This window comes from Rhinolophus sinicus, chromosome 16 (assembly GCF_057876585.1).
Source record: "Rhinolophus sinicus isolate RSI-liver-muscle chromosome 16, RSI-T2T, whole genome shotgun sequence".
NCBI classification, from domain to species: domain Eukaryota; kingdom Metazoa; phylum Chordata; class Mammalia; order Chiroptera; family Rhinolophidae; genus Rhinolophus; species Rhinolophus sinicus.
The window spans coordinates 151,070,361-151,090,212 of record NC_142516.1 but is presented as its reverse complement, the minus strand read 5'-3'; the positions used below and the strand labels follow the sequence as shown (position 1 = coordinate 151,090,212).

General features: G+C 35.7%; 1 protein-coding gene and 1 long non-coding RNA gene across 2 annotated transcripts in view; one reads left to right on the top strand and one right to left on the bottom strand.

Moving 5' to 3' along the window:
• The window catches only part of DNAJC3 (DnaJ heat shock protein family (Hsp40) member C3), a 64,924-nt gene that overhangs the window by 38,913 nt on the left and 6,159 nt on the right, over window positions 1–19,852 (top strand). The window contains exons 5-9 of the mRNA XM_019737175.3: window positions 3,413–3,565; window positions 5,221–5,402; window positions 5,836–5,955; window positions 7,668–7,773; window positions 7,857–7,977. Coding sequence (XP_019592734.1) covers window positions 3,413–3,565; window positions 5,221–5,402; window positions 5,836–5,955; window positions 7,668–7,773; window positions 7,857–7,977 — 682 coding nt within the window. The remainder of the gene's footprint in view (window positions 1–3,412; window positions 3,566–5,220; window positions 5,403–5,835; window positions 5,956–7,667; window positions 7,774–7,856; window positions 7,978–19,852) is intronic.
• Window positions 531–19,834, bottom strand: LOC141571014 (uncharacterized). The gene is made up of 3 exons (XR_012495466.2): window positions 19,708–19,834; window positions 7,437–7,618; window positions 531–1,043 (listed from the first exon to the last, which is right to left on the bottom strand). It is a non-coding gene; the product is annotated as an uncharacterized LOC141571014 (long non-coding RNA).

Here is a 19,852-nt window from a genome sequence, read left to right as displayed (position 1 = left end):
TTTAATTTTTAAAGATTTATGAATACAGATGATACATAATAACTTGTTTGCTTTATATGTTCTTAAACGAGCTTTTTGGTATTTAAGAGCATTTACCAGCCTATTAAACATACTCAAGATTTCATCTTACTAATAAAGAACTATATACAACTAAATAGATATATTCAGCTACATTTTACATAATGGAGAAGTTTGAATATGCTTAATCTCTTTCTGGCTCCAGTGATACTCTCATATTTTATGTATACAGATGACTCTGCAGCCAGAGTCTCTTATAAATAAGCATCACTTCAGGTCCATACCCGCTGTCCTAGTCTAAACAGGATCTTAGGTAGTTTAGTTTGTCTCAGAGCTACCAGTGACTCCTGCTGTAACCAGTGCATGTGGTCATTTGTTACTTCTGACAATCACTGCTGTAGGGAATACATGAGTTTATATGTTACAGAAAGTTCAAAAAAGGAGTTTGAAATTTTTATTATCATTTTTTGCAGTACTTGCTGTGTGTTATACAAAGTATCTTAATTTCACAATCACTACTCTTCAATAGTAATCACTATTATCCCTCCTTTGATTGGTGAAGAAAATGCAAATAATAATGAATAAAGTCAGGATTTGGGTTTAGTTGTTTTTTTCTCCATTCAGACTTTATTTTAAAACATTAATAATACAAAATCTGTTTGGAAATATTCACCTGGCCATTGAAAAATGGTACCTTATTAGTTATGTATTGCTGCTTAACAAATTGCCCAGTTAGCAGCTTAAAGCAGCATGCATTTGTGATCTTACAGCCCACGGGGTCAGAAATCTGGGCAGGCTTAGCTGGATCCTCTGCTCCAGGCTCTCTCACAGGCTGTAGTCAAGATGTCAGATAAGGCTGCAGTGTCATCTGGACGCTTGGCTGGTGAGGAATGTCTCCCAAACTCACTTGGTTGTTGGCAGAATTTAGTTCTCTCGAGCTGTTAGACTAAGGCCTCAGCCAGAGGTTCTTTTGGTTCTTTCTTATGTGGGCTTCTCCATGAAGCATCTCACAGCATGGCAGCTTACTTCATTCAGTGAGCAAGTGAGAAGGCAAGAGATTGACAGCAAGACAAAGAGATTACTAGCAAGATGGAAGTCACAATGTTTTGTACCTTATTAGGGAAGTGACATCCTACCACCTTTGTCATATCTGTTTGTTAAAAAGTTACAGCTCCATCCCATACCCTATGGGAGGGGATCACACAAAGACTTCAGTTCCAGAAGGTGGGGATCATTTGGGGCCACCAATCCACTGTTTGCATTTGAGGTCTCAGAAATAGGGATTTCTATTAAAGAGAGCAGCTTGCCTCTTTCCACAACCCCTATGCGATAACTATTACTGGTTTTTATCCAAAAGCTAAGTGACCACAGTAAATGGTAAGAAATAAAATATTGTCATAGGAAGAGGTTTGGCTGAAAGGGTCAGAAATGTAAGACATTAAAGAACAGAAGGAATATCAAATGAAAAAAGGAGGGAGGGAAATACTAGTAGGGTCCAGTATTTCTACATGTAAATTAATATCTTGGAACACGAGAGGGCAATTGGGAGGAGGCAGCAACCTTGTGGAAAGAGAGAAGAATCTTCCTCTTGTTTAACCCTCTGAAACTGTCTAGGATTATAAGTAAGTCCTTAGTTTTTTTCTCAAACTCTTTTCTTCCCTCCTTGGAAGAATCCCCTCCTTTCCCTCCTCCCTCCCTCCCAGCCCCCAGGAGGCCCAGATGACCTAAGCTCATTCCCTCTTTCCTATTCCCATTGCCTGAGCATGGAGTGAGGCTGAGGTCTCCATCCTCAACCTTAAGATTTAGGGCTTTCCCCTCCCTCACCTTCCAACATGAAAACTTGTGTGGAATATATTAGACTGTAAAGTTTAGGAGAGAAAAGATGCAAATTCCACCCAGAAGTGGCTGTCTTATACATTCTCTCTAAAAAGGAGCAGTAGTGCAACTTACCAATAAACTACTTTTACCGAGAGCAGAGTGACAACGCACACAAATTTATACCCCTTCCAGTGTGGTCTTTCAGAAGTACTCAAGAGCACCCCAAGGATAAGTCCTAGGCAAGCATGCCCTGACCCTAAAGCAACCCCTCTAGCTGGGTAATTCAGTCATGCAGGGACAGTCCTCCCCATAGTGAGCTGAGGTTATCAAATTCCTACTTAGCCATGAATACTTGGAGTCCTTCGAAAGTCAACGGGTTATACAGACAAAGTAAAATCACTAAAGTATCCTAAAAACAATCGGTGAAATGTAGAGCCTCTACCAAATGATAATAATCTTAAGGTTTCTTGTTTGGAGTATTCTCTCCTACGAGGCGGCTATGGAGGTGTTTTTTTAAAAAAACAAATCTACTAAAAGGGGAAGCAGTATGATTGGTCCATTGAAGGAGAAACATTTCTAGAAAAATTGGTTATCTGCGCCTCACCTAAAATTGGAACCCATCAACTACAATTCCCATCTTAAATAAGGATATTCGATTTCAGGAATTATTGCATATAAACTCTAATCTTAAAAAAGTCCCCCAAAAAGTCAGTAGCTTTTTAATGTAAGTACCCAATTTTTCTGAGCCATTAAGCTTAAGATTTTCTATCTGGAGGAAGAAATTCAGAGTCACTGCACGAGACTGGGCTGGGAGTGGGGACGAACTGGAAGCAGACACAAGGGATCTTTTGAGGTCACAGAAATGGTCTAAAACTGTGGTGAAGGTTTGCAAATGTGGTAAATTTATTAAAAATCATAGAATTGCATTCAAAATGAGTGAATTTTATGGTATATGAATTATACCTCGATAACTTGAAAACAGAGACAATTGTAAACCTCTTAAAACCACATAGGCCTTTTAATAAGGTATTACTCTTCTTTTACGCTGTAAATTCTTCCTTTCTTATTACGTCTTAGTCCCTCTAGTATCAAATCTTTTTCTATCCCATAATCTCTAAAAAACAAAACAAAATGCTCTCTCCCTCAGTTTCCCTGTGTTTTTCATTATTTTTTTTAAAAATAGGAAGTATAACTAGAAGGCAGAATACATAAAACTAGTTATTTGCACTAGAGCTATACTTCAGAATGTGAGAAAGTGCTTTCCTTATTATTCATTCTTCTCTACCTTTTCCCATCCCTGAATATATTTGCTTCCTGGTACAATTTGGGGGAGCCAGGGCTGTAGACCCTAGCGCCGCTGCTCGCTCTGTGTGCCGTATTGGTGGAAGATGTTTTTGCTGTTGCTTCCCCTGGGGCAGCAGCAGAAGCAAGTCCTCAGACAAGCCAGTTTTGCCAGTGTCTCTACCTGTCTCCCTCAATGCACAGAAGTATTTGGAATGGTCAGACCTGTGTGTATACTGTGGATATTAGACTTAAGAGATTAAAAAACCTGTTTAATTTCTTATTATTCTTATAGCTTAAGTCTAATCCAAGTGAAAATGAAGAAAAGGAAGCCCAGTCCCAACTTACAAAATCTGATGAAATGCAGCATTTGCGGTCACAAGCACTGGATGCTTTTGAAAGCTCGGATTATGCCGCTGCTATAACCTTCCTTGATAAGATTTTAGAGGTAAGTGTCTAAGATACTACAACTGACAATCCTAACACTTACTGCTTTTTTACTGTAAGGCATGTTTATACACTTTGACTTGTTATATACCACAAAAAAACCGGGATAGGGTAAAAATCAGATTGGTCCTTGGCCTTTCAGCTCTTAAGTGAAAGATGGTGTTTATATAGAACAAGATTTGGAACTGAACTTTTCAGTAAGTGTATTGAATGTGCTTTGGAGTGGGAGTTACATATTTTTATACATTGCTTGCTTTGCTATTATTGTTTGACTTTATTTAATTTTTGGTGCAGGGAGAAGATTTAGAGATTAAATAAGGGGGTAAAGGATGAAAGAGTTGGTTAAGAAAAAGGAAAAATAATGTTTGGGAGGAAATAGGAATGTTTAAAGTGAGAAGTTTCTAGGGAAGAAGGCACATGAACAGTTGATAGGATCCAGATGGTTCTAGATTGGGAAATTTAAGTCTACAGTTTCCTTGCCTTTGAAGGACTTAATGAAAATGCTTTCAGAAAGAAGTCTAAAGTTTTCAAATGAAAGCAATTGTAATCCATATTTATCACTTTCATAGCACTTTGATGTAGTTTCATTTAATTTTGGCAGTAAACTTGTGATACATGCATAATGGGCACTTCTTTGATAATTTTATAGAGGAAATCATGTGATGTAGTCCAGTGGAATTCACATTTTACTAAATTATTTTGCAAATCCTTTATTAAAGAAAAATAAAGTTACAATTTTTACCTTCCAGTAATTAGACTATCTATTCTGAACTAGCTTATTGTTCAGGATATTTATGTATATATGTTGATTTTGATAATATGTGTGAAAAATAGACATGACTTTAGAACAGCTCTAAGATATATGTAAAGAAATTTCCACAGGCCTTATTGGTGAGTTTCTGGGTTTACATTTTGAAGTATACTAGTACATTTACTAAACATTTTCAGTTTTTCAATAAAATAGAAATGATGAAGCCTCAACCTTCTCAAATAGTTTTTCTCTTTTCTTTTTATGATATGAGAGTTTAATTTCAAGGAGATGACATTTTAGAAAAGAGAATTTCATTTCGTTATTAGTGGAACAAAAATATTTTACAAAGTTAGAACCAGATTTTGTTTTATTATTATTTTTTTTAAAATTTAAGGCGGGCGCAGCTCACAGTGGCTTATGCGGGGATTGAAACGGCAACCTTGGTATTATTAGCTCCACGCTCTGACCAACTGAGTTAACTGGCCACCCCCAGATTTTATTTTTTGATGCTAGAAATTAGAATTGTTGATTAAGTACAAAAATCTGATTACAGAATATTTTCTTCAAAATCAGATATGCTTTACTGGGAACAACTTTCCATGTATTCTTATTTTCAACATTTTACAATTATATAATTGAAGGAGGTCGGAAAAGGGCCTTGTTAGTATATATATCTTTCCCCATTAGAATTTATTTAAGATGTCCTTGAAGAAATTATTTTGTCACATCTAATTATTTTTGTCATATCTAAATTGTATCAGACTTTTAAATACTATTTACCATATAGAAATCACATTAATTGAAGATGTTTTATGTTGATAAATATGTACACAAAATATGTGGAATGTAAGTATAAATATGCATAACTTACTGTTTTTTAAAGTCTAGTTCTTTCGTTTCTCAAGGTTTGTGTTTGGGATGCAGAACTACGGGAACTTCGAGCTGAATGTTTTATAAAAGAAGGGGAACCTAGGAAAGCGATAAGTGACTTAAAAGCTGCATCAAAATTGAAGAATGACAACACTGAGGCTTTTTATAAGATCAGCACACTGTACTACCAACTAGGAGACCATGAACTGTCCCTCAGGTCAGTTCTAGTGACATACACATCTCATCATCATTTTATCGTTGGCTGTAAGATAGTCATCCCATTCTTTTACATTTTATATTAATAAAATTATGTTTGAGGTTTTCATAGTCCATATCCTTTTATATATTTTGTGTTATCCCTAAGTTATTCTATTTCCACATAGTTTATTTTTATGAAGTATGCTTATTAAAATAAATAGGAGATACATAATATTTGTAGAAGGAAAATGGAAAATAATGTATAACTTAAAGCCATTTTCATTTGAATTAATGTGTGAATGGTACATCATATATAAAAGTGTATTATTAAGCCAGTATGTTTTGTTTAATTGTTACAAACAAAAAATACCTTTTATTGTGATTTTTGTATTTAGTATGGAAAGTTACTCATTTGACTTGGAATATTTTTTTCTTTTTAAATACATGAGCAGTGAAGTTCGTGAATGTCTTAAACTTGACCAGGATCATAAAAGGTGTTTTGCACACTATAAACAAGTAAAGAAACTTAATAAGCTGATTGCGTCAGCTGAAGAGCTCATTCGAGATGGCAGGTAAGAATATGTTTGTCTAGACTATCTAGCATTTCCTCATGTGTCTTTTGTTGGCACAGGAGAACAGTTGAACTACTTGCTCTTTTACTATTTAGCTATTGAGGATGGAGTATCCTAGGTAGCACTGGGCCTTAGCAAAACTACCCCAACTGTGCATTTTTTTTAAAAGGCAGAATATAAATAATAGTATTGTTATCAGCAGGTTTATTTATATTTCACCAAATATTTATTGAATATCTCCTGTATCAGGCACTGACTATGTACTAGGGGTGATGAAATACGTATGACTATAGTTTTTGGTCTTAAGAAGCTCATAGTTTAGCGTGGGAGACAGACGTATAAATTGATTATTAAAATTAGATAGCGATGTATACAGAGTATATAGCTCCAAGTCTGGGATATATGAAGCAAAAAAGAAATGCAGGGACTTAACACATTGTGTTTTCCCTCAGGTCCAGAGGTTCCTAGCTGGTCTACCTTCTTCTCTCCCCCTTTCTGAGTCTGTCATATTAAAAAAAACACACACACACACACACAAAACACACACACACACAAAACACACACACATACGTATATGTATATGTATATGTATATATGTATATGTATATATATACATATATGTGTGTGTGTAAATAAATATACACACGTATATACATATATTTATACACACATACACACACACACACACACACACACACACACACACACACACACACACACACATATATATAATGTCTGTGGTATTTAATTGTACCTAGCTGGACAAATTGGGGAAAGTACATTTCCACCTTCTCATAAGCTAGCCTGTTTTTTAAGTGCAGTATTTTCTGATTGAACTTTTTATTTCAAGCTAATTATAGTTTCACGTGTAGTTATAAGAAGTAAAGCAAGGTCTCACATACTCTGGAGTTTCCTCCAGTTGTTTTACCATCATGGAAAACTTTAGAACAATATCCCAACTAGGATTTTGGCATTGATAGCTAGCCTCTGTTTAAAATGTTGTATTTAAAGCTGTGTTTTAATACATCAGAATTTAAAAGGGAGGATCGCAGCACACTGGGAATAATGTGCCACAGTGGCATATAAATATATAAATATAGCTCAGTTTGCCATTACTGAGGAAAGTAACTTAATTCTTAATGTATAACGTGACTAGTACTTTCCACCAGTTTTCAAAAAATGTTGAAATAGCTTTTATTGTTCTTAGAAATCTAGTAAAGTTAGGAATTTAAGCAGGTTCCCTCTGCAAGAAAGTACATTGTACTTAATTGTGACTATTAACATTCATGATATAAAATAGCATGTATATAATGGGCTCCATTATTTCATGAAAGTGTATAGTGACCAAGAAATAAAACCTTATTTCTGTTTTGCTGAAAGTGCTCCATGTAAGTGAGACATTAACAAAGTTTTTTACTCAGTTCCAAAACATGAGCGTTTTTCTGTAAAAACATTCATCACTTGGTTTAATTGGTACTCACAGCTATGCTTTGTCCATATACATTTTCTGTGGTCGTATGTTTTATCTCCTCTTAGTTTGCAGATAGTACCTTCCTTGATACTGTAGATTAATAAGGTAAAAGCAGTGTTTGAAGGCATGTGCTTGTTCAGGTGAACTGATTAAGCAACATACAGTGAAGAGTAGTGGGTCCTTTCTGTGACTCTGGAAATAGAATTTCACTGTTACTCATCATGATTTGCTCACTTAATAGATACACAGATGCGACCAGCAAATATGAATCTGTCATGAAAACAGAGCCAAGTGTTTCCGAATATACAATTCGTTCAAAAGAAAGGATTTGCCATTGCTTTTCTAAGGTAACAGTTGACTTGCTCCCAGAAATGTAAAAACTTAACATATGGAATAGCAACCATAAATCTTTTTTCACATTTACTTTTAGGATGAGAAGCCTGTTGAAGCTATTCGAGTGTGTTCTGAAGTTTTAAATATGGAACCTGACAATGTGAATGCTCTGAAAGATCGAGCAGAGGCTTATTTAATAGAAGAAATGTATGATGAAGGTAAATCTATAAGGAATTTGATTTGCAATATCTAAAATTTATGTATATGAAAATTAGCTCATGTTTAACATCCTGTTGTTTAGAACAAATTTACCAGAGTACAAGAAAATTTTGACAATTTTAGAAAACTGGAATGAAAGGAAAAAGTTCTGTTGAAACCAGTTCAGTAGGATATAAAAATAAGAATTTTAGACTTCCTTTGTTGTAGACAAGTTAGAAAAGATAAATAACAAAATAGAAAATTTAAATTATAGCTTTCATATCATCCAGAGGTAATCATTGTTAATTTTGGATTTATATCTTTCAGACTTTTTTCTATTCATATATATTAGTATATATTCTATGCATGTATATGTATGTATACATATTCCATGCATATACTCAGTATACACATTATATATCCAGCCTACAGATGTATGTCCTATAATCCTAAATATAAAATGATCTTCTGTGACCCCCTAAGCTATTTAATAACAGTATGATAGCTGCTTACCCTACTTTAAGTTGAAATAACAGAGGTTCCTATTAGATCTTGTAAGGACCTTGAAAAAAGGCAGTGCCCTGTTTTTGGAAGAAAACTAGGGCATGTACAGTAATATATATTTTTTGAATACAAGACTTTCTTCATGTGACAATATACTATGAACATTTAAATGAGATGGTTTCTAAAAGAAGTGAGCCTTATATCTCTTATTGTAAAGTTTTTATTTCAAATCAGGTAAGTCATTTTAAATTGAAAACAGTGAAACTTGTTTTGTGGTATCCTTTTTGTTTCTCAGTTTGGTGCTGAGTATTTATTTAATAAAAGAGTGTGTGGCTATTAAAATAATATGTATTAAATATTAATGTCATGAAAAATAGTCATATAAGTTAGTAATCATGGAAAATTTTTAAATACAATAAGAATGCACCTGCAACAGTGATAAAACCTGTCCTAAGGAGATAACTACACTTACAGTTAGTTTGTAGTACTCTTTTTTAAGGCAAACTGATGATTCACTTTTTCTGCTTTCCACAATTTGACTAGAACCTTGCTCCTAAGTGGTTTCCTGGGAACGATGACAGCTCTGATTACTACTATTTGTGTGACATCTTTGTAGTACAGTCCTTGAGGTCTGATTGAGGCTTGAAATGTATGCAATCAATCTAAGTTTTAATATTCATAAGAATGTTTCAATAAGGCAGGTTATCTCCATGGAAGGGCCCATTAGCATACTTGTTTTTTTCACTTTTGAGCTATTGTGTCTACTCAGTGAGATGGCTCTACTCTAGGTTTCGTATTCCAGTTAGTTTTGGACTAAGTACTTTTGTCATCTGTATATAAACGTTCAGCTCTAATTGTGAAGTTAGAGAAGCTGCAGAGTATAAAAAGCTTAGTTATTAAAAAAAAGCTAAATTGTGTAGCCTGTTAAATATAATTTGAAAAATGCCTTTGTAACTTGAATATTCTTTTTTTAGGGAAACTTGACAGCTTAGTTCTTAAAGAAAATGATGCTTAATACTAATGTATAGCTTGGTCTTTAAAGTCTGTTTTTTTAATTTCCAAATGATCAAAAGCGTCAAGTGTTGAGAAAAGTATTAAGGAAAAAAAAATAGGGAAGTATGTTCCAGGTGTGGGACAAGCTGTAGTTGGTACAGAAGCCCAGAGGTGAGGATGAAAGGGTCCTTTGCCTTCCCCGAGGTGACAGGCACCCTGGAGCAGGACAGAGGGTGCGTGTGGATAGATGGAAGTAGACCATAGACAGGTTTTTGTGTGGCCATTTTATTTGCTAGTTAACAAAACTGATTACCCAAGACAAACAAGTGTGACCTGAAATAGTAAAATGGCTTCTTTAAAAAAGAAAGAAAAAATACCCTACAAATTTCTTAACCATCTTAAGTAGAAACAGACTAAGTACACAGAACAAGGCCTATATTTGTGTTTGTCTATTCCAGTGCTTTGAACACAGTTGGTGATATTTCTTAACTGTTGAAAGAGAAATTATAGCATGAGATATAAAATTTTATAATCCGATGGGAACTGGAATTCTTTATTTAGCACTATTATCTCTTTTCCACTAAAAATTTCAATAAACACATTTATCGAGAACATTGATATATCAGATTCATTTAGAGTGCAGGCCATACATCATGTCCCTGTGTACAGAATTAAACATAGTTTGTCTCATCACTATTCAAATCAGCTTAAAATATAATGGCTAGGCTTGCCCTCAGAGTTCAATGTTAGAATGTGGTCTACTGTAAGAAGCACTGATGGAAGTTTGATTTTAAATTGTTCAGCCCTCTTTAATGTCAGACAGAGCTTACAGTTTTCTTCTACTTCTGTGATGGTAATTAGGCTGTAAATGTTTTTGGATAAAACTTTCCCTTTGTTGTCTAAGGATGAATATGAATAAAACAGTGGTAGAAGACTTGATTTTCATTATCTATATTATGACAGTTTCACAGGAGGTAAACATTTCCTTCAACATTTTATTGAGAAATTTCACATATAGAGAGAATTTTAGTGAACACTCATGTCCTCACCTTCTAGATTCTAAAATTAACATTTTACTATGTTTTATCACAACACTTATCTGTTTATCCCTTGGTCCATCCATCAGTGCATCTTTTTTAGATTGCTTTCAAAAAAAAGTTGTCAACTTTAATTTACTTTCCCCCAAATACTTCAACTTGTATATTATTAACTAGAATTTGTTTACTGTTTTCCTTTTTTTGGGGGAAGGGGTATTTTTAGATACAATGAAATGCACAAATTTTAGGCATACCAATTTGGGTTCTAATACCTGTGCAACCTGTTAAAGGGAAAAAAAACATTCATGGCATTTGTAAAAGACCTTATGGGAGACTTTATTCAAGGGAGGTGGGAGGAGTATCATGATAGATACAGGGAACATGGCAGCGGGGTCTTGTAGCGAGAGATTGGGCTCAACTCTGACTCCGTCAAGGACAAGTGGGGAATTATAACCAAGGAGCAGCGTGGGGGTGAGAAGATGGAAAATGACTAAGAAAACATCACGGAAAAGGGGGATTCTTTCTAGAGGGACTCAACTGAACTCTTGCTGAAGGCAGCCCTGGACAGGGGATGAGGAATTTGATCAGATATCAAGTTCAAATTTGGTCAAATACCAGGGTTGGGGGTTTTAGCTGAATGGACTTGGCAGGATTCTTGCTCAAACTGGATTCTACAAGGATAGAGGAAAAAGCCCAAGATTGCTTCTTAGTCAGAACTGAGAGGAACCTGACCAAAGTTTTGATCAAAAGAGTGAGTCTTTGTCAAACCCAAACTCCTAGGAAATACAAGTGTTACATTACCCTCTTGTCTCTTACCATTCAGTATCCATCTCGCCGCCCAGATGCAGCCACTGTTCTGATTTTCTCCATCATAGCTTAGTTTTGCCAATTCTAGATCTTCCTATCAACAGAACCATATGGCAGCTGACCTTTGAACAACACGGGTATGAACTGTGGGTCCACTTATATGCGGATTTTTTTCAGTAAACATTGTAAATGTATTTTCTCTTATGATTTTCTTAATAATTTAATAAGTTTTTCTCTAGCTTACTTTGTTGTTACATTTGTGGTACATATAATGTACCAAGTGTCAGTCGACTGTTTATGACTAAGGCTTCCAATCAACCTTATAGGCTATTTATAGTTAAGTTATTGGGGAGTCAAAAGTTATACATGGATTTTGGACTGTGCAGGGTAGGGGGCGGGGTCGGTGCCCCTGACCCCTGTGTTGTTCAAGGATCAACTATTAGTATGTCCTCTTTTGTATAAGGCATCTTTTATTCAGCATGGTTTTGAGATTTATTCATGTTATTACATGCATCGGTAATTCAATCCTTTTTATTGCTGAAGAGCAAAAGTTGGCAAACTTTTTCTGTAAAGGGCCCAGAGTAAAACCTACAGGCTCTATGCACCACAGTCTGTATTGCTGCTACTCAGCTCTGCCACTGCTGTGCAAGAGCAGCCTTAGACAGTACAAACGGACATGATGTGCTCTAATAAAACTTTAAAAACGGCTAGTGGGCTGGAAGCACTGTTATTTCTTGTCTACTATGAAAGCAGGAAAGGCATTCAGTATTTCACTGTAATCCTATCCCTGAAGAGCGTGCCTTTTTGTGACTATAGCACTTTGTCCATTCTCATAGTAATGGACACCTGGGCTGGTTATGAAAAAAGCTGCTATGAACATTATTCTGCAGGGCCTTTTTAGAAAGGCTTTCATTTAGTTTGTGTCAGTATCTAGAAGTGGAATTGCTGAGGCACAGGGTAAGGTGCATGCTTAGTTTTTAAAGAAACTACTAGGCCCTTTTCTAAAGCGCAATTTATATTTTATACTCCCACCAATAAAGTCTGTGAGAGTGCCAGTTGCTTTATATCCTTGCAAACATTTGGTGTTGTCATTCTGTTTAATTTTATACAGTTTGATGTGTAGCATCTCGTGGCTTTGATACGTGTTTTTGATGACTAAGGTTGTTGAATACTTTTTCATATTCTGCTTATATATTCAAATATCTCCCTTTGTGACATGTTCAGATATTTACCTAATTAACAAAATGTGTTGTTTCTTTTTGTTACTGAGTTATAGAAGTTATGTATATATTTGTATTTTTCTCCTTTATTCTGTTAATGTAAATTACACTGACATTTCTAAGTTTTTATCAAGCTTGAATTATTGGGATAAACCCTTCTTGGACATGATGTATTATCCTTTTCAGATATTGCTGGATTTGATTTGGTAATATTTGTTCCTGAAGGATTTTGCTCTGTAACTTCTTCTTTTACATTATCTTTGTCAGATTTTAGTGTTAAGGTTGTGCCGGACTCAACAGTTAGAAATTGTTCCCATCTCTATTTTCTGAGAGAGTTGTGTTAAGATTAGTGTTTTTCCTCTTTCAAGTTTGAGAGAATTCACCAGTAAAATTATCTTGGTCCTGGAGTTTTCTTAGTGGGAAGGTTTTTGATGATGAACTCAGTTTCTTTTATCAATTATAGGGCTGTTCATATTTTCTGTTTCATCTTGTGTTAGTTTATGTAACTTGTGTCTTTCAAGGAATTTATTTCATCTACACTGTTGAATCTGTTGGCATGAAATTTGTAATATCATATTCTCTTACTGTCTAAAATCTGAAGTGATTATTCCTCCTTTCATTTCTGATGGTGATAATTTGTATCTTCTATTTTTCCTCTTGATCAATGCAGCTAGAGTTCAGTCAAAATTGTTGGTCTTAAAGAACCTGCTTATGGATCTGTTAATGTTTTCTATGATTTTTCTCTATTATTTTATTGATTTCTTCTCTTCTTTCCTCTGACTTACTTTGGGTATACTTTGTGCGTTTCTTGCTTCTAAAGGTTGAACGCTCATTGATTTTAGGCCTTTTTTATTTTTAATATATGCATTTAAAGCTGCACTACTCACATTTTGTTTTATTTTCATTATCAACACACTGAAATATATTCTAATTTCTCTTTTTTCTTTGATGCATAGATTATTTAGATATATTTTAATTTTCAAATATTTGGTGGTTTCTTGGTTACCTGATTATTGATTTCTAATTTAATTCCATTATAGTCAGAGAACATACTCTATGATTTTCTTTCTTTTAAATTTATTTAGATTTGTTTTCTTTTAAATTTATGTAGACTGGTTTTGTAGTTCAGGATGGTATCTGTCTTGCTGAATATCCTATGTGTACTTGAAAATAATGCATATTCTGTTAGTTTTCCCATCAGTTACTGAGAGGAGAGAGCTGTTTAATTACCTGCTGTGGGAATTGCAGACTTTCCTGTCTTTCCCTTTAATAGTGTCTACGTTTCCTTTGCACATTCTGAAGTTCAGCTATCAGCAGCCTACACATTTATGACTGTTATGTTCTCCTGATGGGCACCTCTTCCTCATGCTCCCCCCCTATCAATTCCAGAAGGGAGAATTGCAATATTCTTAGAAAATCCTGAGGAAAAATGATTGTTAACCCAGACTTTTAAATATAGCAAACTATTTAGGGTATTTTAAAAATAATTTCTTGGAAATTTTAAGTGTTGTGGGATCTCCATGGAAAGCCTGCTGCTTGATTAGGAGGTAGCTTTTTGACAACTTTTTCTATGCCACTATTTCTATTTAGATTTTCTCTCTTGTGGATTTAGTTTGAGTTACTCTTTTGAGTTTTCAAATTTATTTGCACAAAATTTAGTGAAATAGTCTCATTATTTTAATTTTTTTGTTTTTATGGTTATTTCTCAGTTGTTTGAATTTGAGCTTGCTTGCTTCCTTTGGTTGATTAGGTTAGGTGTTCACAGATTTTTGCCAAGAAATAAGGCTTTTTACTTATCAGTTGATTCTGTTTCATTTTGTTTTTGTCCTACAATTCTTTCCTAATTTTGAATCATGATTACATTAATTTTTCTCCTTTAATTTTTATTGAACCATTAAGGCTATAAATTATCCTGTTAGCACTGCTTGAGCTGTGTCTTATTGGTTCTGAAAACTAATGTTTTCATTATTTTCTAGATATTTTGCAATATTTCTTTTTCTTCAAGAGTTGGAGAGTTTAACTTTTTTTAGGTGGGAAACTTATTTTCTGTTTTATTATTTCTTGTGTTATAACATTGTGATCAGAGAATGTTTTTATTTTAGTACTTCCATTTTTTGGAATTTATTACTGGTTTCTTTTTTTACCTGAAATGGTTGACTTCATGAGTCATAGGGATTTGAAAGTAGGTGAATGCTCTTGTTTCCGGGAGAGTCTGACATATCAATCAAATCTACCTTCTAGTGCGGTCTTCCTTTTCTTACCTGTTTTTTTTTGCCCATTTGATCTGTGATGAACAGAAAGGTAAGTCTCCCTCATTAAGTCTCTCCTAGTATCGCTCATAATTGCTGCTTTATAAATGTTGACGTTTTGTTTGATGCACAGCATTATGTTCATGATTTTTAGCCTTGAACATTATAAGCGCCCCCCCCCCCCCTTTTGGTGTTTAATATTTTTTACCTCAATTCGAATTATCTGATGTTAATTTAAGATGTGAACCAAACTTTTCTTATATTTGCCTGGTGAACCTTTGACCATACGTTTTTTAAAATTGAATTTATTAGGGTGACATTGGTTAATAAAATTATATTGGTTTCAAGTGTACAATTCTATAATCCATCATCTATATATTACATTGTGTTCACAACCCATATATTTGACCCGTTTTACTCTTTTATTTTCAACTTTTTGGAATCACTTTATTTCAAGTGTGTCTCTTACATAGAATTGGGTTTTGCTTTGTGTTCCAATACGAAATTCTTCTAAATAGAGTTAAACACATTTACATTTATTTATATGACAGATGTGTTTGGTCGGAGTTCTGGCATTCTGTTTTGCTGAGAATTTTTGCTATTTGGCTTGCATTATTTTGTGTACCATTTTGATATATAGGAAGGTTTATGCATTTTTTTTCTTGGTTATCTTTATAGTTTTGTTAATGTAGCCCTCTTTCTTTGGGCAATATCTGTTAGTTTCCTGCAGTGAGGGACAAATTATTATAGCATGTTTATTTCTCTTCTTTTCCTTTATCACTTAATAATTGTTCATCAGTTTCTCTCTAGTATTTGCCTTTGGCCTATCAGTGTGTGATATTTTCTGATTGCTTTGATTTCTTCAGCTGTACTTGGTGGGAACTAATGAACTAACTTTTTCATTTTCTCTCTCCTTTCTTCTTCCATTTTTTGTTAGCTGTATGCCTTTTGTCTTGTCTGGGCATACATACTACTCTATCACTACAACTCCGTTTTGTTTTAGTCTTGGTTCTACATTAAATATATTTGATGTGTTCCATCCCTCTTTTGGCTGTGGTTTCTTAGGTTTCTCTTAGTGAGTTCATCCTATAGTAATTTCCTCGAGGGTCTCCTGGGAAAACTTTTTCCTGATTTCTTCTATCTTCAAAGCTGTTTGTACCTTTTATACTGGAAGGATGGTTTGGCTAGGTAATAAAATCCTTTGTTCATAAATTTTCTGTATATCTTGAAGTTACTGTTCCATTCTTTTCGGGCACTGAATATTGCTATGGAAAATCTGGGGCCAGGTTTTTTTGTTGTTTTTGTTTTCCTGGCCATCCAAACAGCCCTTATCTTTCAAGTGCGTTAATTACTAGGATATATGTTAAAGTTGATCACGCACATGTATGCCCTTTGAATAGATTTATCTTTTATTTTAGGAAAGTTTTCTTAAATTTAATGTTTTGTTCTGTTGGTTTGGTTTTCTGCTTCAAAGGTCTAATTATGTATAAGTTGTATTCTCTTTGCCTGTCATCTATAGCTACACTCTATTTTCATTCCATTTTGTTGGGTCCTTATTTTTTCCCCCATATACTTCTCTTTCGTCCTTCTTCATTTCATCTTCACTTCGGTGATAATTTTTGTCATTTTTCTTGAATTTTGACTACTCACATTTTTATCTCCTCGTCTTGCTATCTCTTTGCTGAGTTCTTATTCTGCTTTGTGATTACTCTTAATAGAGGTGATTGAATTAAGTTTTAATGATTCGTGCCATGATGTTTGCTCAGAATTGTCACATATTGTTTGGCTATTGTTCTGATGCAAATTCATTGGGTAAGTTTTGGTGCACTTTTCCTGTTTTAATTTAAAATTAAGTATCTTTGAATTGATGCTGTGCCATTAAAAAATGTTACTCATCTCAGAATGACTTGAATTACCCTTTCCTAGTTACCTGTGGGAAAGTCCTTTGGGGGTATGAAAAGGGCGCTGGGGACAGGGCGTCTTCTGTACTTCACACTTGCAATGCTCTCTGCTTCACTGTTTCCACAGACATTCTGCTTCCTGCTAAAATGGCCTTCCTGTATAGCCCTGCCCTCTGCTTCTCTGAACTAAACTGTGTCCAGGAGGTTGTCTGCTGCCAGCCCTGCTGCCCCCCTGCCCACTTCCTTTGCTACACCAAAGGGGTGTATCTTTTGCAATTTGGGGTGAGGCCCTCACCTTCAGAGAGCACATAGTTGCTCAGTTTCCTGAGATGTGGTGCCCTGTTATTCTCACTTATTGTAGTCCCTTCTTTTCCTTTCTTCTCTACTAAGGTCTATGCTTTCTCTCCACTATGTCCGCTCTAGATGTCATGGTTCTTGGAATATGCAAAAGATACAGGAGTCCATACTCAATGGAAAATGTATTTTGCCGACATTTTCTGTGATCTCTTGCCATTGGGCCTTTTTCACTATTTGCTTCCCCCCCTCATTTTGGATTCATGGCTGATATTAGCTAATTTTAGTAGCCCTTGTACAGTTTCTTTGTTTTGCTGAAAATGGAGCTCCCCTGCCCCCTTTTACCTTGTTTTGTTTTGTATGATATCCAGGATGAGAAAATTTGTGTTCCATGGGCGTATTTATCTTGAAAGTTTGATGTACTATTTAAAAGGCTCTCTAAGGTCCTTGTATTGTACGAGGATAGACGTTTAGGGGAATAGGGCGGAAGCTGGGAAGAGCTGTTATAAAACTATTACAGCTGTTCAGGTGCATTAATTATGGACTAAATCACAGTGGTAATTGTGGAAATGGTGAGAAGTAGTTAAATTCTGTTGAAGGGAAGCTGATTTGGGATTTGGTAATGGATTGGTGGTGTAAGAGAGAAAGGGCAGTCATTTGCAACTGTGCATATCTGTCATTTAAACGCTTCTCTGTATTGGCGAGCTCACTGCAGACTTCACGTGGGTAGGACCCGTTCACAGGAAGACTTCCCTACGGCACTTGCCATCTTGCCCAGTTGCCAAAATGAGCAGGGCTTTACTCATTTTACTCTTACTTCTCAGGTGCAGCCCTTTGGTGTATTTAAATTCTGGATGGAACTGCTTTTCCTTTGTTTGTTCCAGGTCTGTTGTAGAGGTCTTGAGTGCCTGTGGGCCCAGTTCTGCATCTCCTCCCGGTCCCGGAAGCTGTATCAGGGGCCTGCCGGAAGCACATCTTTCATTCTGCTGGTTCTGGGTCCCCGGTGAGGTTGATGCTATAGCTGCTCCACATGCGAGGAGAGCGCCGCCCAGCCATTCTTCCGTCATCCGACAGACTATCCTGATGGGTGCCTTAAAGCTACTCTGTCGTGCTAAGCTGGGGATCCTTGGCCGACAAGAATGGCTTCCAAATCTGCGAGGGCCTCTTCCGATGTATATGTGGACTGTGGCCCTTTCTACTTAGGCTTATTCATTATTAATATCCCACTTGCAGTCTCTCTGCCAGAAACTTATCAAAATTCTTGTCCGCTGTGTTCAGTGCTGCGTGGTTATATTTTTGTCATTTTCGTGGGATAGTGGGGTGGAGGGCTGGCAAACTCCGGTTTATCATCCACGCTGCCATCTTGATCTGGTTGTTTGCTCCTTAAGAACTGAGTGAGGGGAATACGGAAGAAAAACTTTGGGTAGGAGAAAATGTTTTAGATTCAGAGTTTATAAAGTGAATTAGCTAATATGTACTGTACTGTTTGCTCAGGGCCTTAATGTTTCTGGCTTAGTCTACTTTTCACAGCTGCTCAGTGTCGTATGAGATAAACATAACTGGGTATCATTTTTTATTTTGAAGCTACCCCTTGGAGAGTGGAATCTGAAATACAATTAAAACTTATCTATATAGTTTATGTCCATGGGAAGTCTTATATCATCCATATTGAGTTTCTAATTAGTTACCTGTGAATTTAGGAAACCTACAATTTTATATTTTTTCGATATAGAAAAAATGTGTCTACCTTAAGTTTTAATATAGGAATATAGAAGACAGCTTTGTGGGAGATACTCTGAAGATTTAAAACATGTTTTGAATGTAGAGTTTGCATAAGAAGCAAAATTACATGCATTGAAACATTTTCCTCTTGGATTAAATTCCTTCAAAATACATTTCCTTACTAGGCTGTGATATCAAGTGCTATGGGTATTCAAAGTTAAACCTCACTACTATTTATTATGGGTTTGTGTACTAAATTGCAAAGGTATTTTACGTTGTCACTATGGGTTGGGTGACATTAATATTTAATATTAATGCATTGAGGCAGGAATTAGGATAAAAGCTTAGGCCCTCCCCCACCCCCATGGACCAATGGTAGTGTTGGTTCGGTCTTCTATATAGTAGCGGCTAACTACGTGTGTTGATCTTATCCCAATACCTTTCTCATTTTAATCTGCCCAAGGTGCCTTCCTAAACCTTCTCCAGGATTAGCAATTGCCAATTTTGCTATGGGAAAAGACAGCTCTGGATAACACCTCTGAACATTCAGAGGTGTTATCCAGAGAATGTCTTTTTCCCATAATGAAATGCATTTTCATAAAAACTAGAATTTGAACCCAACAATCCATTATTTGAGATGTCTGTCCAGGGAGGACATTGAGAAAAATTTGTGTTGGTGGATGGGACTTACCATATAGTTGTATTTGGCTAAGATTTATTCCAGAAAAGATATAAAGTCAGCTCAATATAGGGAGAAGGCTCATGGGGCAAAGTTTAGAGGAAAACAGGTGGAAGATTCCAAGCATCTCTTTCTGTGAAACCATACAGCACAAGCTAATTCTTCAGCACGTGTGAAGTGCTGTCTACCAGGGAAGCTTGTTAGAGACCCGGTGCCCAGGGAGTTTATTGGGCGCTGGTGACGTAGGTACCTCCTGCCTGGTTCATACCAAAATTCCAGACTTCCAGAAGGAAAGAAGACATTTAGCATCAACTACATTGTTTGTATAGTTTCAGCATTCTTACCTGGGAATGTTGGGAACACTCCTGAAATCCAGCTTGCCAGCAGACCTTTCTAAAGCTAACAGTCTCAGGCCTGTTGTGTTCACTCTTTCCTGCATGACATTAGAGATCCAGATGCCTTGTATTTTCTAAATATTTAAAAAAAGAG